This window comes from Nannospalax galili, unplaced genomic scaffold (assembly GCF_000622305.1).
Source record: "Nannospalax galili isolate Female #2095 unplaced genomic scaffold, S.galili_v1.0 scaffold393, whole genome shotgun sequence".
Lineage (NCBI taxonomy): Eukaryota > Metazoa > Chordata > Mammalia > Rodentia > Spalacidae > Nannospalax > Nannospalax galili.
The window spans coordinates 1349089-1366738 of NW_008333371.1; the positions used below are offsets into that span (position 1 = coordinate 1349089).

Here is a 17650-nt window from a genome sequence, read left to right on the forward strand (position 1 = left end):
ATTTGGTCCACAGTGGGCAATACTCTAGATACTCAGAGTTCTCAGGCTAAACATAAATAACATTATATGGGGCTTTAGAGCTATTACAGATGTTTTACTGTGAAATGTCCCTTCTTCGGGACAGGGCAGAAGATCTGTTACAGCTTGGATCTTGACTGCCTTCCCCATGTGTTAAAGGGTTGTCCCCTACTACTGGAAGGCAATGGAGCCTTTAAGAAGTAGGGCCTAGTGGGAGACTTTATGTAATCAGGGGCATGCCCTTAAAAGTGATTGTTGAGGACTGGAGAGATGGCTCAACAGTTAAGAGCACCGACTGCTCTTATGGAGGACCCGGGTTCGATTCCCAGCATCCACATGGTGGCTACGAACCATCCTTAACTCCAGTTCCAGGGGAATCCGAAGCCCTCTTCTGACTTCTGTGGCATTGCAAGACACGGGTGCACTCACATACCTGCAGGTAATGCACTCATACACATAAAATAAAAATAATAAAATATTAAAAAATAATTTTTAAAAACGTGATTGTGGAATGTTGGTCTCATCCTCTCTGATTGCTTACTGTTGCCAGTGAGCAGCACCACCACATACTCCCCACCTTGATGTATTTCCTCACCACAGGTCCAAAAATCAGCAGGGACTGAAACCTGTAAAATTGTAAGCCAAAAGAAACCTTTTTTCTTTTTAAGTTGATTTACCTGTATTTGTTACAGTAATAGAAATATGACTCGCATGAGGTCTGAGCCCTCCTCATGAACAGAGAAACTGTAGAGTTCCACTATACAAATTATCCTCCCACATTGTATCCTTCAGCCAGACCCTAAGATCTATATGGGCTAGAGGTATACTGTCTCCTCTAGTAAGTCTCCACAGCCTCACTATGTTCTCAGTCTTAATCAGAGGTACAATGAAAGTTGATTTTACACCATTCGAAGAAGGTAACAACTGTTCCTCAAGAAGTTTCTTTCAGAAATATAGGGGCCAGGTGTCTTAGCATTTAAATTAGGTGACAAGCAAGAAAAAAGGGGAGTCAAAGAAAAGTGAGCAACTTCTCTAAGATTACCCCCTCCATACCAGTATTGACAAAGCCACAGCTGCCAGCCAGGGCAACAGGGCAAGGCCACGCTCCAACAGACCAGGTGTTCCTGCTGTTTCTGCACTATCCTGACCCAGAAATATGTCTAGCAGTTTGTCGGTGAACCTTGATGTTATTCTCAAGACATTCCCATTTTCCTCCAAGGACTGCACCAGCGATTTCTACTGCATTGCTACTAGAATGTCTTAATTTCCAAGGAATATTTTCAGTTAACTCCTTTATTCAAACCCTTGAAGAAGTAAGTGGTACTAGATGAAGTAGCATATGAACCCTACAGAACCTTCCCTTCTCTGAAAGGAAGAAACAGACACATGGCTTTAAGGCGACATCTATATGGTTTGGTCTCTTGGGGTGTACTGACTTTCTGGAAGTTAGAAAATCATCTAAAGAAAGAAAGAACCTTAAGTTTAAGTCACCTTTATTACACCAACCATGCAGGAGTTCTGAAATTGAGGGCTTGGGAAGGAAACTTTACCAACACAAATTAGTTAATAGGCCAAGACACAGCAACCTAGAGAGGAAAGAGAAGTACTCACATTCCATGAGGCTCCTTCAGTTGCCCGAGCTTTTCCCATCCCCTTTTATAGCCACAGGCCCTGTTTTGGCCTTGGATTTTATCTATTTTGATGCAAGTGTCTTCTAGGTATAGAAAATGTGCAGGAAAGTTTGAATGTCTCCTTGAAGTTTGTGAGAAATATTAGTATAAAAAAAGGTGAGTGGTCACATGGGCGTGGATAATTTAAGACTACACATCTATACAGTTTTTTGGGAGCTAAGAGAGGAGATAGAACTCTGTAGCTTCTGAGTCTTTCTTTGGCCTCCAGTTTTGGAAGGACCAACTCCTGGCCTCCCTTATACCTGGGAAGGTGTTAGTGCAGGAGTCAGGGCCTCTCCTTTCTCTTTTTGCAGGCTCCTAATTGCTTCAGCCCTTGGAGAATATCAAAGGTGGGAGTCAGGCCTCAGCTGTATTTCTCTTGTCTGTGGACTGGCCATGCCCTTCATGGGGAACTGCTGAGCATGGTTGTTTCCACAATAAAAAGTTGTTGGGTGTTGAGACTTTCTCACATGAATTTATTTATACGTTTCTTTTTCATGATTAATATCAAGCATGCCATCTTTTAGTAGTAAAAGATTCATAGAAGAATTGGTAAGGGAAAAGGGTGCTTAAAATGTATATCTACTATATCCCTAACAATCTTCCTAAACTACAAGTGTTCATCAATCCCTGAGGGGCTAATTTTATGATATAAGAATGAGACTTCTATAATATAAGAAATTTAATTAAATATGCTTCTTTAAATTAAAAGGAATATGAAAATAGTTTTCTGTTTTAAAAGAACAAAATATCAAGGTGTGGGTGGGATGCAGTTACATTAACTAAGAGCTTAAATGTACACCAAATTTATAATATAATTCTCTCAAACAAGATAAAAGCATTGTAAAGAACTTTATTCCTCCAAAATGCACATTTACTCACTTGTTTTCATTTGTGGGATCATAGCGGGGAAATGGATCATGATCATTATCGTTGAAATCATAGCTAGCCTCTGGGTCCTAAAAAGGCAACAAAAAAAAAACCCCAGTGAAATGTCATAAAAATGAAGCATTTCCCGAGCCTTCACCACAGTCTCTTCCCCTCCTCGCAGACAGCTCCAAAGCCTGCATTTCAGCGTTCAGCCTAGTCACTGACCATTTATTTTATCCACAAACCAGGCAGTGATGATGAGAGCAAAGTTAGCCCTCTCACTCAATTACTGCACTAAACCCATAGTTCACAGATGTTTGCAAAGCTACAAAAAGTCAGAATGTCTAGGTTCAGTTGTCTCATTTTTCAAAAAAGAAAAATGTGGGCCCAGAGAAATGGAATAACTTGAGTTCCAGGGCTAATTCTCAATGTGGTGACACACATCTCTTTACTACCATAGATGCAAAGAAATGGCTGTGAGGTGGGGCTGAAGTCCATGATGGATTCTTTCAGAGTGCTTAGGAATGGTAAGAAATCATGAAATTCCATTACTGAAGAGGTACTTGAAATTTAAGATAACTTTCCATGTCCCACCCTCTCCTCTTTTCTGATCTTATTGCTATGCTTAAGTCTCTCTGACCTAGGAACTCCATTACCACTATTTCCTGTATCCTGTATCTTTCAATAATTCTTGATTTTTACCAGGGCCATTTCTTCATTTCTTGTCTACCTTTCCTTTTTCCTTGTCCTTCAGCTTTAAGCTGTAGCTGGAGAACTTTGGGTGGGTGAAAAGGACACAGGAAAGATAAAGAATAATTTGATGGAAGAAATTCCATCCCCTGAAAAACCAAAACAATAAATACATTATAGAGTTCATGCTCTACTATAAACTTCATAAATAATTAAGCACATGAAATTCAATTATTTATTTTCCCATTTCTAGTAAAGTCATTCTTTCTTGATGTGGCATTTTTTACTATGGTATTCACCTTGAATTTGCATGGAGGGAATCATATTCATGTAACTTTGCAATGTAGGAATACTGACCCATAAGAATAAGAGAAGATAACTGTAACATGATCTCAGACATCAAGCTTGATTTGATGCTTTTCTGCTGTAAATGCAGAGTGGCTCACAGTTTGAATGAGTTTTAATAATTTCATTGGTGAGCTGGAGAGATGGTTCAGTGGTTAAGAGCATTTGCTGCTCTTGCAGAGGATCTGGTTTTGGTTCCCAGCATTCATGTGGTATTTCACACCCATCTATAACTCTAGTTCTGGGCATTCTGATGCCCTCTTCTGGCCCTGTGGGCACTGAGTGCACATAGTACACAACCAGACATGCAGTCAAAACACTCTTACACATAAAATATTTTTACATATTTATTTTTTGCTTTTTTTTTTTGGACAGAGCCTCCCTGTAGCCCCAGTTGGCCTACAACTCACTGTGTAGACCAGGTTAACCTCAGTCTCACAGAGGTCTGCTTGCCTCTGCCTCTCAGGAGTGCTGGGATTAAAGACATTCACTACAATGCCCACCCACCTCAAATAAAATTTATTTATATGAGTGTTTAATAAAATACATAAAATTTACATAAATAAGCGCTTTGTCTGCATGTACATAAGTGTACCACATGCATGCAATTCCCACAGAAGAGGGCATCAGATCCCCTGGAACTGGAGCTAAGGACAGTTGTTATCAGCTATGCTGGTGCTACGAATTAAACCCGAGTCATCTGCAAGAGCAAACAGTCTTAATTTCTGAGCCATCATTCCAGCCCCCAATGAAATATTCTTTCAGAAGAAAATACAATCACCTTCCCTACTTCCCTAGCACATCTTGCTATGTGTAATCCTTGACCTCACTGAACTTCACTAATACCTACTGGTACAAAACAAGTTTACACAGGCTGATAGGAAGGCAAAGCAAAGAAAGCCTTGTCCAACATCTTAGTGGCTGACCCCAAAGTAGCAACCCCCTGTTTCAAAGGAAGCAACGCCTGGTATGTCTGCAGAGACAGCTCCTTAAGACACAGCACAGATATAGGACCGCTCAGACTCACATAGTTGGCATAAATGTCTGTGTGATTCCACTCCAGTCCATCATCCAGTACGGTAATAACAACTCCTTTGCCTGTAATACCCTTTTGCCAAACAGGTATCACATGAAGATCCAGCTTGGGCAGGGCTGCTGTCATTCTGGTGTCTTGCTGGTGAAGAAAATCGAGACACATCGGTAAAGCGATTTTCTTGCTTAACCACGTATTTAACTTCCAACCTAGAGATCATCTTTCTTTTTCCTCGGGTCACCCAGTTATTTAGAGGAAGGCAGATGGGTAAAACCTAAACAAAAAGCTGAAGGTGCTGCCAAATGACCCATCAGATGCTTATCTGGTTGTTCCAGTGGAAAGTCATGAGAATTTGAATTACCTGAAGTCTCTTCTCTTTGAACTACATGGATTTAAAGAGTTTCATCTCCAATGTTTTCCCACTTATAATAGCAAGCTCAAGCTTTTCTAATTGAAGCTTTATTTGGTGGCATATGTTTAATATTCTCCAAAAGTCCTGAGCCTTCCTTGCCACACTGAGCCCTCATCATTCATGGATACTGTAGATATTTTCTCCTAAGAGAAAAATAAGAACCTGCAAGTCTCAGGAGACTGTAGTCTTACCAGAAACCACATTTTTAACTGGCCTTTTCCATGTATGAGTAATTTAGTGAGGAATTATCTATAAAAGGTATTTGGGGTTTTCCTTATCAGGTATTTTTTCTGATAGTTACAGTATATAAGACTGTACAGAAGAGCCAAGCAACAAGATAACACAGACACAGGCACATTTCTAAGCAAGTGAGATACATAGCAGAATACCAGGTACCCGGTGAAGGTGTCAACAAGACATTTATAAGTAACCACAATAAAAAATGTCCACGAATGGACTGTTCCTTGTTGATGCTTTCCATAAAGTGTGGTAGGGATGTATCAGGCAATTGTGAAGTTGAATCACAGGCAGTTGGGACCACACAAACTTTTTGTTGGCCAAAGGCAGAGAAGAAGATCACTATGTCAACTGCAGGAGTGATTATAGAGTGTGGTTGTTCAGAATGCCTCCAGGGCCATGAATTATGGCACCACTACCAGAAGCTATCTGAGTTAGTAAATTATTCAAGTTGCCAGTGTCTCTGTTGCTTCATGTGTTAAATGAGCATAATTAGTAATAATCATATTTGTAAAATATTGGTAAGTTAATGAGTTAATTCATATCAAACATTCAGTATAGAATTTAGAATTTATCTAGAATAGTAAACGCACAACAGGTGTTAGTTGACTCATGTTTTCTGCTGTAATTGCTTGCTTAGCTTAAAAGAACAGGAAGAGGAACTCATAGCCTTTCCTATCTAATGTACAATGTACTGTCTAAGCCTTAGTCTGTAGTTGTGAAAATCATCTTTTATATTATCCCCAACAACAAACCCTCCTATTAATAGCATATGTCTCTATTATAGAAACTTAACATTAAAGCAGAGAATACCTTGAAGGCAAGCAGGAATGTGTCCAACTTCTCTCAGTACCCATACAGCAATAAAGATTTAGTAAACATCTTAAAAGAACAATGGTTTGCAAGTCTAGATAGTTACAAATAAATTTTCCTAGCATCTCTTCTCTTAGCCTCATTCAAAGATGCCTGTCTGAAGCATGTAGGAATTGTCATTCAGAGCTGTATAGTACTAGTCACATTAACTATATACTTTGAGTATTTAGAAAGTTCTCAAGAGCAAATTCCCACCATAAGTTATTTTAATCATGAGTACCGTTTTTGAAACCTCTAACCTGGAAAGACATGATTCTTCTACACTTGTATCAGTTAAGAAGGCAAAAACCAAGGAGCAGTAACAGACAAATATTTGTTTTAGGTAACTCACTCAGTAAAACAAAAGTTCCATGCCAGGAATGTGCCATCATCTATACTCTAGATAGCACAAGCCTCTGCCAAATTCTGTATCAGATTCATGGATAGACAGACAAATCCACTGTGTAGATGATGTAACAATATAAAGAACCCAGGTCCTGCACAGTCCTTTAAGTACTTACCAAGTACCACTGCTGATTCCACATTGGATCATTGAAGAGGTTTAATGCTGAGTCTCTTAGAACTGAACGTTTCCTTCTCTCCTTTTCATACTGCTGTTCGGCCCATATCACCTACAAGGATTTTTATAATAAGAAAATCAAACTCAAGCCTCTACTTGTGTATAATCATCCTTCCTCTAGATCCAGGACTCAGATTTCAGACAGCTTCACAACGCTTTTGCCTGACCACAGCTCAAACTCTCAGCACAGGGAGAAGGGGTTGCCCACTGAGAAGACAAATGTTCCCTCTATTACAGTAAAGTGTATCTTTAGGGGGAGGAAAAGCAGTCAGTGAAGTGATGACTCCCTCAGATTATTTACACTGTGGTTACAGTAGAAGTAAAAGTGCAGCCTGCTTCCATCAGAAAATGGGCTGTAATATGCATTTTCATACCGAAGTTCCAAGGATGAAAATTTGTCCATTTTCACAGAATGAGTCAACAAGCTTAGAGGCCACAGAGAATGCAGTTATCATGCTCTTGTTGCTTAATTTTTACATCCAAATGGTGGAATTGCAAATGTTACAAGAATGGTGCTGTGTCTGCAGATTTGAAACTCTGGCTCCCCCATGTTTCAGCCTCCTGCCTAACAGTATTTAATATGAGAAACAGATTCAAGATCCCAGGTGATAAATGAGCGTTACTGACCAGGCACACCTGCCATTAATTCAGCCTCATGCATTATGCAAACAGATCTGACAATACAAAAATTACCTGGCCCACATCTCTGGTATAATCCTATTATAGTTGAGCCCTGAGAGGATGCAGTGCTTTCTTGTACTTATAATAATTATGAGATAATGCTGTACTCTTATTTTGCTGGGTAATATGACTATTTCCTGCACTAAACACAGCTTTTCTCTTGTCTATGAGATAACAGTCCAGTGTGAGGTGGGATATAGCTAATGAAAGTCCTAATGAGTCAGATCCAAAAATAAAAACTGAAAAATAATTTCCAGCTGAAGGACAAAGCCATCCACTAGGAATGCCCTGAATTTTCAATTAGAAATGTATTGCAAACCAATTATAAACACTGGGACTTGAGAGCCAGAAATTAGCCACTATAATTTATTTTAAAGTGCTTGTATCTTCATGTTTAATTGTTTTGGCTTAAAATACTATACTGCTTGGAACATATTGCTTGAAATCTGACTTGGTCTTTGGAAGCAGGCTGCTAGGGGACACAATACTAATCCTTGTGGGAGACAGTCACTTATAGTTGGAGATTTCAGTAGTCTGTAAAGATAGGCTTTTTGATGCATTTCACAGGGCTTATTTGAAAGAATATTATCCCCCATCAAAAAAGAGCAAAAAAAATGAAAAATCAAGAGCAATTTTAAAAATGGAATAGAAGAGGCACTTTGTAAACATTCAATTGTAGGAAGCCATGTTATGATTAATGTTATGATTAACTAGAATCGCATATTAATCTCTAGAAGAGCAGACTAAAGGGAAAATCGGAGGTGTCTTCTTATATGTATAACAGTTATCAGATACTGAGTTGTAAATAGTACTTGGCATCTGGGAAGATGATCTTGTTCACTGCAGGTTTCTATGGCTTTAAGATGTTTCCTAAAATAAAACTATCCTGGAGCTTTTCACAGGACTTACTTATTTTTCACAGGATTATATAAACTCCTTTTATGACATTTCATTAGGCAGTAAATTATTAGCCTTTTGTAATGCCTTGATATTTCCCCAAAATTTATCAAGGAGATAGCCAAAGACTATAACCAAGCCATCTGTTCCTTTTCATGAGACACTTTGAGTATCTCCAGGTACTTTAAGAATAGTTGGAATACTCCGTTCCATCCAGTGTCTTCCATGAAGATGAGAAGGGACATCAGTTTGGCTTCCTTGTACCTTAATGTTGGGCATGTATTTCAGGCTGAGAAGAAATTCTCTCTCTTGCTTTGTCCAAGGACCAAGCTCAGTCAGGGTACTGGAAGCTGGCCTACTTTTCAGATCCCACAAATAATGAGCCCTCTACCTTTGAGGGGTTAAGATAAAATGTTACTAAACAAGAAAATGTTTTTAAGAGGTTCATGGCCTCTGATTTGGTCCTCCACATCTAGCCCTAAGTTGACATAGCAATGGGCTTATATGAGCTTCAGATTTTCTGTTCTTTGTTATATACAGCAGCATTCCGGTATGTTTGAACCCTGGAGTCCAAGGCCCAATATTTCACTATCCTCACAATTTGACTTATTTTTCAAAATCTATCAGTAGAAGAGCAAAACAAACTACTACAAAGTATTTCATTCACATATTTCATATACTTTCAACTGCTTTATTATTGACACCTTTCTGTTACCATCTCCACCCCCTTCCCAAAGTTAAGACAGTATTTTGTTTTTCTCACTGTCCTAAGTAATATTAATTATATATGCAGGCCTTAGGCCAACTAGCATTAATTCCTCTAAGAATGGTATAGTCATGAGAACTTGACTAAGGCAAGCAACACTGTGTATGAATATTTGAACACTCCTAATGTTTTCAGTCTTTTCTATTGATATATTTTCTGACTTTGAAAATTGATTTTGAAAATCAATAACTATATTAAATATGCATTCAAATTGTCTTCACCCTATTTACCTATATTGATCCCGGAAATTTCCTGCTGTTGCCAAATACTCATGAACAAACCAGGATGCAAAGAGAGATATTACTGATATAGTTTATGCCAAACAATAACAGCAGCTGTGGAAACATTTACCTTGTAAGGAACGGAATTTATAGTAGTCTCATGAATACTGGCATGTTTCTAGTAGTGAAAATGGTGGAAAGCTTTTCAGTGACACTGAAGCCTTATTGAAAACAAGGGCCATATACCTCTTTAGCATCGTTGGGTTGCTGTTAAAGTGATCTTTAAATTTTCTGCTAATTCAAGGCTTTCAAGAAAGAGCATATCATCTTTAGCATACAGCATATAATAAAAGACTGTTGACCAATTACATTGTCAAATTTGTCATTAGTGCTGCCCATGATTTTCAGCATTAAAAAAAATCAGGACTTTAGAAATGTAAATACATGCCACATATAATCAAAGTGCATATGTATATAATTAATTTTAGTTAGCTCAGTTAATCAAAACCAAATGTATTATGTACAATTATAATTCCATAGAAAGAACTGATAAACAGTAAAGATAAGCAATTAATGATAACAATACAAAAGAGTCATAAATGTAAAATGCTCTGCTCCTGTTGGAATTCATAGAAAAAGCGGTAAGTCAGGGTAGTAGCTGAGGACAAATGCACACTTACACGATCATCATCAGACAATCTCTTAGTGATATGAAGAGCACTTCTTCGAGACCTTCGGGGATGGTTTTTGTGTTTGAATAAGTAGTGATTTTCAAGTGATCCAATCTATTAAAGAAATCAAAATAACTATTTACTTTCTCCAACATGTATATTCAGAGTAGTTCACAAAGCCAACTAACACAGAAAAAAACTGTCTTTTATTGAACCCAATCCTGATTCCTTGAAGATAATTTTTTTCTTCAGGAGGAAGGCACAGATGGACACTCAGCTTAAATGGATTCACAGTGATGCTTCTGTTCCATAGCCTTTAGAAGACATACCTTGTGTTTTCTTGCATGAAAACATTATATATGTAGACATTGGACTACATATATAATGGCATTTTGGATTTATCAATTATTACTGCCATATTCAGCTAAAACAAGGTATTGTTGACAAAAGATGTTAGAATCAATAGTGATAAATATTTCCAGCTATTATTGGTAATTCAATTTTCCATTAGTTCAATCTTTCAAGAAGGATTATGCTGTATTTAGGATAGGTGTCCTGCCTTAGGGTATGTGTACTTTTCTGGGTGGCTATCAACACCTCTGCTTCATACAAAACTATGTTCAATATTCTTTTAAACTAATGTTCTTTTACAAAAAACAATACAAAATACGAAATTACCAAAACCTTTAGACACCCTATATTTTTAAAATTAAGATATGAACAATTGACAACATGTAGAAACATGTTTTTTAAATAGCTGGTTCTAATCACCCAGAGAATTGCTTTTAGTAGAAATGCTTAGCCTTAGCTCAAGAACAGAGGCTTAGGGAGTGAATCTACTGCAAGCAGTTGATGGAACTGAGGAGAGGTATCAAAAGCCAAAGGGAAAGATCATGGTTACATAGCTCTGTTTCTCGTGTCCACTAGTTTGCTCCTTGTTTCTCCCCGTCCCAGCTTTATCGGAAGGCTATTATAGTTTAGGATACTGGTGCTAAAGTAGTGTGATTTCAGGAATGCTGAACCAAAAGGAAAATAAGTTGAACTACAAAAGCAGTATCAGTCTTTTACAAATAATTATTTTCTAAAATCATTTGTTAGTAATTCCATTTAAACTAGAAATGTTTAGAAGGACGCTGTAAATCATATGCCAATATAGATGGTAATTTCTAAATTATTCTTAAGACTATGTATGTCATCTCTATCCTAAAAAGTCTACCAAGAACACTGATTTATTATTTTATTACTCTTTGGATTTATGTTATTTTCATGCAGAGTGGTCTAGGTTTGGACATATGTCTGAGGTTAACACATGAGAAAAAAAGAAGAGCATTTAATGGTTTGTTTGTTTGTTTTTCCTTCTCGCCCAGTCACACAATCATCAAGCTGCCCAGAGGATACAGGACCAAATACTCCTTTCTAAGACATAGGATTTCCATGGTGCCTGAGATACCCACCAATATAATTCCAGCTACTGCTCTTTTGGTCCCCAAATGCCCAGAAATTGACACAGTTACCAGATTTATCAGCTTTATCAGTTCCGTGTCTCTGTTTCTCAGAAGCTATTTCCTATGCCTGGAGTGCCTCCTCTAGTCTCACCATATCCTGGCCACCTCTGATCTTCCTATAGCATGTGTAGATGCTTCCTCCTTTAGGTAACTTTCCTTCACTCCTCCCCAATTCCCTTCTACCCTTTTTCCTTCTATCAAAAAATACTGTTTTGAACCTCAAATGACAACTTCTATTATTGTAGAAATTGCATTCCGGTACCACCATTTGTTTCAAAGCCACTCTCCTCTAGATTCTGAATTCCTTGAGAGCGTCTCTCTCTCTTCCTTTTATTCCTCAGCCCCTAACACAGCGCCTCAAACTGTGAAAAAGGCTCAGCCTACTATTGGGGCACTGGAAATTTAATTGGGATACTGAGTTTCCTTCAGAGCATTTCAAAGACAGTTTGGCTCACGAAGTTGGAAAAAAAATGAAGCCTCTAGCTAGAGAAGGCGTATTCCCCAGCGGATTTGATGTATGGAATCGCCAACGCCCACGCTGATTACTCATCCGTGACTTCAGAGGCATCTCAATCACCACCTCCAGAATAGAAAACGCGCCAAAATGTTTTACAACTCCCTCCTCCCCCGCTTAGCTGTAGATTGACTTCCCAGGCTGGGGGCGAGGGGTTAACTCTGCGTCAAGAGAAAGGAAAGCTCCAGATTAGAAATCACACCCTCTGGGGTCCCTTGAGATCGCTGTGCCAAGCAGGCTCGCACCAATGCCTCTGTGCGCCCCTCCCAACCAGTCAATCAGCACACACTTGGGTAGACAACAGTTTCTCTCATAATCTGAAACCCCTGGGAAATGATTACGCTCCTGGTTGAGGAACAAAATCGAAACAGATCCTTTAGCCACAGACAATTTCGGCAGCTTTACCCTGCCCAGGCACTGGGCAAGCAAAGTTATGAAGCTCTGACTTCACAAGTTCCCAGTGAAAACCCGAAACTCCCCCAGCCACAGAGGTGCTGGAGTCTTTCTGTTATGTAGTCCCCTGACAGCGTCTGCGATCACCCTGCACCACCCCCACCCCCCACCAAACTCGGAGTCGTCAGTCCAGCAATTGGCATTTTCTCCAAGCTCTGGGCGTGTCCCCAAAGGCCGCGGGCGTACATCTCCAAGCCTGCCTGGCCACTTACATCAGTACTTAGATCTGATGCTGCCATATTGGAAGAAGGAAAGCGCCTGCTCTGGACACAGGCAGCCAGAGTCCCCGGGGACCCAACGCACAGCCTCTCCTGCCGAGCTCTTGGTTGGCGAGAGGCTGGGTGCATCTTAAGTTCCCTGAACAAACCTGGAGGGATTTTTATTTGGCCAAACCTCGCCGGAACGGACTTCAATCCTAGAGTGGACCCCAGTGAGAATAAGCTGTACTCAGCTGCAGCGGCTTCTTCCAGCCTGGCGGCGCTCATCCCAAACAGTAAATAATGCAAGCATTTTCTTCTAAAAGCGCGCCAGAGGCGGAGAGCCGGAGATGCTCCTAGCTGTTTGCCCACTGAGCGCAGGAAAGTGTCATCTGAGGCTCCCACTTGGGAGACCGTACTGCAGTCCCACCAGTTCCCTCGAGCCCCAGAAAGTTTCTTCAAAGTGGAAACTCTTACCTGGCCCAAAAGGTCATAGCCCAGCTCCTCGGCGATGGCAGAGGCTGCTTCTGGACCCCCGGGGATCTCCGCCGCCCATTCATTGACAAACTGCCTCTTGGCTTTTACGCTGTTCGGTGCAAACCAGGCGCAAAAGAGGGCGAAAGCAGTGCACTGCAGAGTCCAACCTATTTGCTTCATGGCTCACACACTCGCTTTCACACAAGTGGAAAGGCCTGATAGAGAAAAGAAGCGAGCCCAGAGAAAGGCCAGCTAGACTCGACCTTCCCACCCCGGAGCTCTGAACCACTCCTAGCTCCCAGTTGCTCTGGGAAGAGCTGGGAGGCGCGCGAGGGGAGGCTGGGTGGCGGCGAGCGCTCAGTGAAGCGCTTTGGTCTCCGGGCTGAGTGGAGCCCCAGCCTTCCCCAACCAGAATAGAAATGAGTGTTTACACGTCAAATCGACGAAAGCCATCTCTTGACGTCAGATCTACCTGGACTAAGATCTGGATGGTATTCCCGGCGGGGTGGAAAAGAGACTAAAATAAGCAGCGAAGGATTGAGAAAAGGAAGGAACTGTTTGTTGGGATCAGTTAATTCTGCTGTCGGCACATAAATACTGTAGCTATGAGAAACATCTTCATTCCTCAAAGAGAAGTGCGACCAAGAACCCAAAGCTGGCAGCGCAGCGCACTTCCTCTCCTTTCCATCTATTTTCTGTATGTTTACTTCATTATTTCGTGTGCATATGCATGGGGGTCGGGAGTGAGGGAAGGATTCTTAGAGTGACCCGTTGGGTATCAGCACCTGCTATAAACGGCAACAACAAGGCTCTTGGATCTTTTAAATCTGGCAGGGGGTTAGAGGGCAGAGGAGGGAAGCTACCTACTGCCCTGATTCTACTCTAAATCACTTAAGAAAATGAGCACTTCTCCAAGACAATGTAAAACGTTTATAAAGAACGTTTTAAATCATGCATACTTCCTTCTCTCTTGTTTCTGAGCCTCGTTAAGGCAATATCTAAAATTTTTTATAGCCTAGACAGTGTGGTGCTCAGTATCACCACTGCAGTGGTTACTCAGAAAAAAAGATTAAACACACAAGTTTCAAAACAGAAAGGTATTGTAAATTTGCAATAAAGGGGTCTAGGGCCCCAAGGGCTGCTGTATTGAGTTGGGGAAGGGAAGAGCAAGTTTCATTAATACAAGACTTAATATTTTTCCCTCATTAGATTGTTTTTATTTTATCACTGAACGGAAGCTGTGCCACTACTTTCCATTAAATACACGGTGCATCGTTGTGGAAGATTACTCTCCTTTAGAGAGAGAATGAGAAAGCTTCCCATGCCACCTGAGAGTCTTATGAGACTCTGAGAATGCATGAGGAGGTATTGAACTTCAAGGGAGCTGGCCCAGAGTCTAATATTCAGCACCGAGGTCTGGACAGCAACAGGCACGCTGCCACCTCAGAGCAGCGCCTCCTCCTGAGCCAGAAGGAGCTCTGCTATCCTGCTGCGGGCCAGCTTTGACTTGTGCCTTTCCCTTGCTTTAAACAACAAAATAGGAAATGGGCCCAAAGAGGAGTGTGGTGAGTGATGGTTACTCCCTGCCTCTTGTTCGCTGGAATGAGTTGGACAACTGCCTTTAAGAAAAGCTGCAGGAAAAAGAAAGTGAGCAAGTATTCCTTCCAGAAAGATTTTTTTTTTCAAACTCCTAGCCGCCGGGTGGCGCAATCTAGCATGGAAAAAGAAAGGAGAGCCTACTGGAAGGAAAACATTGTTAGAACAAGTGGAGAAAAAGAGAGACGCTCTTCAGGAGAAGCAAATGCAACAAGACGTGTTTGGAGAATGGGGCTCAGTGCTGCCGAAGTTTCATTTGCCTCCGTGTTTGCAGAAGTGAGGACTGGATGGATGATTTCTTTAAATATAAAACATCCTCACAGAAGAAAATGCTAAAATTAGTAGAGCATTTGATTCAGTTAAGTGTTCTTACTAAAGCATAACTCTCACAAGAGGTGATTTGGAAAGGTCTCAGATTGACAGCTGTTTCCTGCTCTATAAATCCACATGTGTACAATGCTGATTGCTGATGTCTTCTTGTTGTTCATGTCTTGGTCTACATTGTGGCCTCAAGCTTCTGGGGTGTTTCATTCTAAACCCAGATACTTACTAGCAGTGCACTAGGGAAGGCAAGAGAAGACTGAGGAAATTCTTTATTATTGGTAAGAAATAGACAGATCAGGGTAAAGTTTATCACTTTCTTGGGATTGGGCGAGTAAATCAGTTTAGCAGAGTGTTGGTCATAAGGTTGGTATCTCATTTATGAGGCATTTGTCTTAAATGGAGCACCAAACATTCAATTTATATACTTAGTAGGGTAACAAACTCCTTACAGAGGAAAGTTGCTTACACAAAATATGTATCCATAATTGCTTCTGAAATTGTTCATTTTTAAAAGATTTTATTTTTATTTTTAAGTAGGTGTCTATGTGTATATGCCTGGCTTTGTGCAAATGAGTCCATTGCAGTGGAGGCCAGAAGAGGTCATCAGATCCCCTAGAGCTAGAGTTTCAGGTGGTTGTGAGTCATCGAACCTGGGTTCTGGGAACTAAATTGGTCCTCTGCAAGAGCAGTCCACACATTTAACAGCTGAGCCATCTCTCCAGTCCAATTATTTGACTCTTATTTAGGGGACTTATTTGCTACAATTTCTGGGATATGGAAGAAATGGATTTTTAAAAAGGCTAGGGACATAATTATATTTAACATCCATCTTATCCTTTTCATATCAATGACTTTTGTATCCTACTTTGTGGATTCAGGCTCAGTTATGTCACATTTTACATAAGAAACTGGAAAAGCCAATGATCACTTTTAAGCTGGCTTTTATCTTTTATTTGCCTGTGAGTGTGATATATGTTGTTGTGGGGTGTGTGTGCATGTGCGTGAGTGTGAGTGTGTGTGTGTGTGTGCATTTCTGCATCTGTGTGGATGCTTAGAGGCCAGAAGAGGACATTGGATGTCCTGCTCTATTACTCTCCACCTTATTCCTTTGGGCCAGCATCTCTCGCCAAACCTGGAGCTAACCTCACAGCCAGCAAGCCCCTGTAATCCTCCTGTCTCTATCCTTCACAATGCTGAGGCTAAGTTCAGCTCTTTTAATTTAAGTGCTGAGATACTAATTAGATCCTCATGCTTACTACACATCAGCCACCTCTCCAGCCCTCAAGTTCTTTCTAATAAGTTTTTATTTTTTTATTTTATATAGAAAAGGGAATAATAATTCAGACGCTGAACATAATTATCTATTATGACATATAACCAAGTGAGTGACATGTCTTTTGTGACTTCTCCCAACTGCCCAGTGATACAGTTCATCATTTATTGGCTACTTGGGAGGGTAATAAGAACAGGGTTAGTATGAAGAAACGGATAGGTTCTTATAGATCACTACATCTATTTGGTCTTGGAAAGCATTTTTAAAAAACTTTTGTTATTGTAAAATAAAATATGTACTCTCATGTATGCTAAATAATTTAATGAATAATATATTACAAATTGAGCAACAAAAAGAACATCTCTATCCCTATATAATAATATTGCAATGTTAACTGGGCATGGTGCATACCTTTAATCCCAGTCTCGGGAGGCAGAAGCAGCCAAATCTCTAAGTTCAAGGTCAGCCTGGTCTACATAGTGAGCTCCAGGCCATCTGAGGCTACAGGGAAACCTTGTCTCAAAAAGACATTTAATAATAATAATAATAATAATAATAATAATAATAATAATTAGTCCAAAGTCTTCAAGAGGCATTAAAGAAGGTATGAGAGCTTTGTATGGACACACCCCTGTAGTTCCAGCTACTCAGAATGTTGAGGGAGGATGATCATACCAGTGTAGGAGTTTGAGGCTAGCCTGGTTAACAAAACGAGACCTCATTTCAAAAGAAAAAGCAATGAAAACTCAAGTTTAATACTTTCTAGTTATTATGTAGATTTATATGTTTACCCTAGGTAATAGCAACTACATAACTATATATTAAATCAGCTGTGTAATTAAGGAGTCCATAATTAGAGAAAGTGTGTTCTAACAGAAATATATAAATACAATTATAATAAGAATACAAAATAATCATTTTGTGCAATATAGTAAAACTGAATATAGATAACTTTAAAGCAATAGATATGAATATGATTCCATCAATACTTCTTTTAAAAAATATTTTATTTATTATTTTTCTTTTATGTGTGTGAATGTATTATTTGCATGTAAGTAGATGCATCTGTGTCATGCAATGCCTGCAGAGATCAGAAGAGGGCATCAGTACCCTGAACTGGAGTTACTTATGGTTGTTAGCCACCATGTAGGTGCTGGGACTCAAACCTGGGTCCTCTGCAAGAACATCCAGAGCTCTTAACCACTGAGCCATCTCTCCAGCCCCCACAATACAACTTCTTATCTTGCATTTTATGTTTGAAAGTTTGCATACCATTTCTCATCAACACACTTTAGTAACAAATGATCTTTGAAAATCAATGACACACACACACACACACACACACACACACACACATATATATATATA

The 17650-nt window shown here is 39.9% G+C and overlaps 1 protein-coding gene across 2 annotated transcripts in view; it reads right to left on the minus strand.

The window, feature by feature from the left end:
- The window catches only part of Pcsk1 (proprotein convertase subtilisin/kexin type 1), a 46526-nt gene extending 33066 nt beyond the window's left edge, over nucleotides 1–13460 (minus strand). The window contains exons 1-5 of one of the 2 annotated variants that reach the window (XM_029561071.1): nucleotides 13090–13453; nucleotides 9953–10057; nucleotides 6649–6759; nucleotides 4621–4767; nucleotides 2571–2647 (exon numbers count right to left, since the gene is read on the minus strand). In XM_029561071.1, coding sequence (XP_029416931.1) covers nucleotides 2571–2647; nucleotides 4621–4767; nucleotides 6649–6759; nucleotides 9953–10057; nucleotides 13090–13269 — 620 coding nt within the window. In that variant the 5' untranslated portion in view covers nucleotides 13270–13453. Of the gene's footprint in view, nucleotides 1–2570; nucleotides 2648–4620; nucleotides 4768–6648; nucleotides 6760–9952; nucleotides 10058–13089 lie in introns of both variants that reach the window. The other variant, XM_008827977.3, reaches the window with a different exon arrangement.
- Between the last annotated feature and the right edge of the window lie 4190 nt (nucleotides 13461–17650).